Raw genomic sequence first — 2340 nt, forward strand, 5'->3', positions numbered from 1 at the left:
TTTTAATAAAACTCATTCGGCATAACAACAATTCTGTCCTTTGTTTCAGATATTACCACCTGTTTTGTGTGTGTTTACTCTCAGGCCACCCACCAAAAAGTCAATTTTACAATGTATCTCACATGTGAGAGATGTGGCCTCTGAAGATAAAAAAACAAGCAAAACAGGCCATGTCACTCATATATGAGAGACATTATCCTCATAGGTCACGTCTCTCATATATAAGAGACATTATTTCTGATCGGCATTAGGCTATTTTTTGTATCATATGACTTACTTTATAACTTACTTTTTATTTTTCACTTTTTCCATTTGTCACAATAGTCACCAAATACCTAACAAGAAGTTTTGGGCTGGCTTGAACAGTCAGCTATAAAAAATGGGTGTAAAACCTGGGTTATAACTTGATACAAAAGGAAAACACAAGCTGGGGTAACTACCAATTTATTTTTATTTTAATTAATTACCCAATTAATCTAGTACATATTATTTTTTATGCCCCAGAAAGGAATAATAGGTACCAGTTGGTCAGTTCCTATCAACAAAAAGTTTAGGTAAGAGGTATGTTTCCGTGGTGTGTTTGGTGCAAAGAGTAGTTTCTGATTAATTTGATATTTTAGTCATGGAATATAAAAATTAATTTTCCTAGGTCTGTTATGGGTTACTGTGACAACAATTTTGTGGTATACCTTTTCCATACTAAAATTTGTATGGAACTAATTAGGTAGTAGGTACTGAGTAAAATACTTGTAAAGTTTGTTGGCAAACATTGCAAAGCTAAATGATACAGCTTAATCATTTTACATCTAAAGTCATTCCTAGGTTTGTTATGGGTTACTGTGACAACAATTTTGTGGTATACCTTTTCCATACTAAAATTTGTATGGAACTAATTAGGTAGTAGGTACTGAGTAAAATACTTGTAAAGTTTGTTGGCAAACATTGCAAAGCTAAATGATACAGCTTAATCATTTTACATCTAAAGTCAAGGCTATAGCATGAGAAGATTATAATTAAGAAATTGTTCATGGAGGTCAAGGGCACAGAGCAAGCTTATGGAAATTAATGTAGCTTTTTCTGCCAATAAGAAATGAGGTTTTTTAAGAAGACCAGTTGTTTTGTGTACCTTTTGGCTTGGCTCAAAATGCTGCTGAAATAAACTCATTAGGGCTGAAAAAATAGCACAAGCTGAAAAATTGGCCTGTTACCTTTGAAGACAGCTAGAATGGGTTACTTCAGGTACATTTAGCATGGGTGTCAGTAAAATTCAGTTTTAGAGATTTGTCCATAGACCCATATATTAATGTTCTCTGTTTTCTGATTTCAGGGCAAGGAGGTGAAGCCAATATGTCTGACTTTGATTCTGGTAAGATGTTTGATTTTATTTTGTTTGAGTTGAATATAAAACTAAATAGGTACTTATCTTACCTTTATTTTATCTCCTGTGAGGTAAAACAATCTCACCCTCTCCTTCCTTTTCCCATCTCTAACTTTGCCTAGGTCATTTTTAGTTTAATCTTGCCTAGGCTCTTTTCAGTCTAACTCTGCCTAGGCCCTTTTCAGTCTATTTCTGCCCAGGCCCTTTTTACTTGGGCCCTTTTTGGTATTAGTTAAGAAGCCATGACAATGTAAAATTACCACAAAAAGGAGCTATCACAAATGATCAATGACCAGTGTTATTATAGGGTTAGGTTAAATGCAAAAATGAGCTTTCTTCTCCATTGTTCTGGCTTCTGAATAATTACCCCCTTTTTAGTATAACTATCTAGGCCCTTTTTAGTCTAACCTTATATAGGCCCCTTTTAATGTAAACTTGCCTTGGCCTTTTTTTAGTCTAGCCTTGCCTAGGCCCTGTTTAATCTAACCTTGCCTAGGCTCTTTTTAAGTTTATTATTATTATTATTATTATTATTATTATTATTATTATTATTATTATTATTATTATTATTATTATTATTATTAAATAATCACATAAGCCAGCAAAAAATCCTACAAAAGTCACACCAATAAATAACCTTGGTAACTTGATAGGATAATTGACAGCTTACTTACCATGACATTACTTTCTTGCTTTGATCTAGTTTTAAAATCAATCTTACACTTATCTCTGATGTTCTCAGATATGTCCTCACCTAGCATGGCAGACGAGTTTCCTCACATTCGGTATTCTGGGTTTGGTATGGTCACTATTCTGGCTAACCATGTACGAAGACCAGGCACCACGGCCCACCGAGGATCAAATACCATTGTTTGTGTCCAAAGTAAGTGCTCTCATTCTCCCTTTTTTATAGTCCAGAATCCAGACTATTTTCCTTTCTGGGGGGGGGGGGGGGGGAAAAA

At 34.4% G+C, this 2340-nt stretch overlaps 1 protein-coding gene across 1 annotated transcript in view; it reads left to right on the forward strand.

The window, feature by feature from the left end:
• Positions 1-2103: 2103 nt before the first annotated feature.
• LOC103522245 (sialin-like) overlaps positions 2104-2340 on the forward strand; it is an 11539-nt gene continuing 11302 nt past the window's right edge. The window contains exon 1 of the mRNA XM_026832501.1: positions 2104-2261. Within this exon, the coding sequence (XP_026688302.1) occupies positions 2202-2261 (60 nt within the window). The 5' untranslated portion in view covers positions 2104-2201. The remainder of the gene's footprint in view (positions 2262-2340) is intronic.

The sequence above is a fragment of the Diaphorina citri genome, unplaced genomic scaffold, assembly GCF_000475195.1.
Source record: "Diaphorina citri unplaced genomic scaffold, Diaci psyllid genome assembly version 1.1 scaffold7545, whole genome shotgun sequence".
Taxonomy (NCBI): domain Eukaryota; kingdom Metazoa; phylum Arthropoda; class Insecta; order Hemiptera; family Psyllidae; genus Diaphorina; species Diaphorina citri.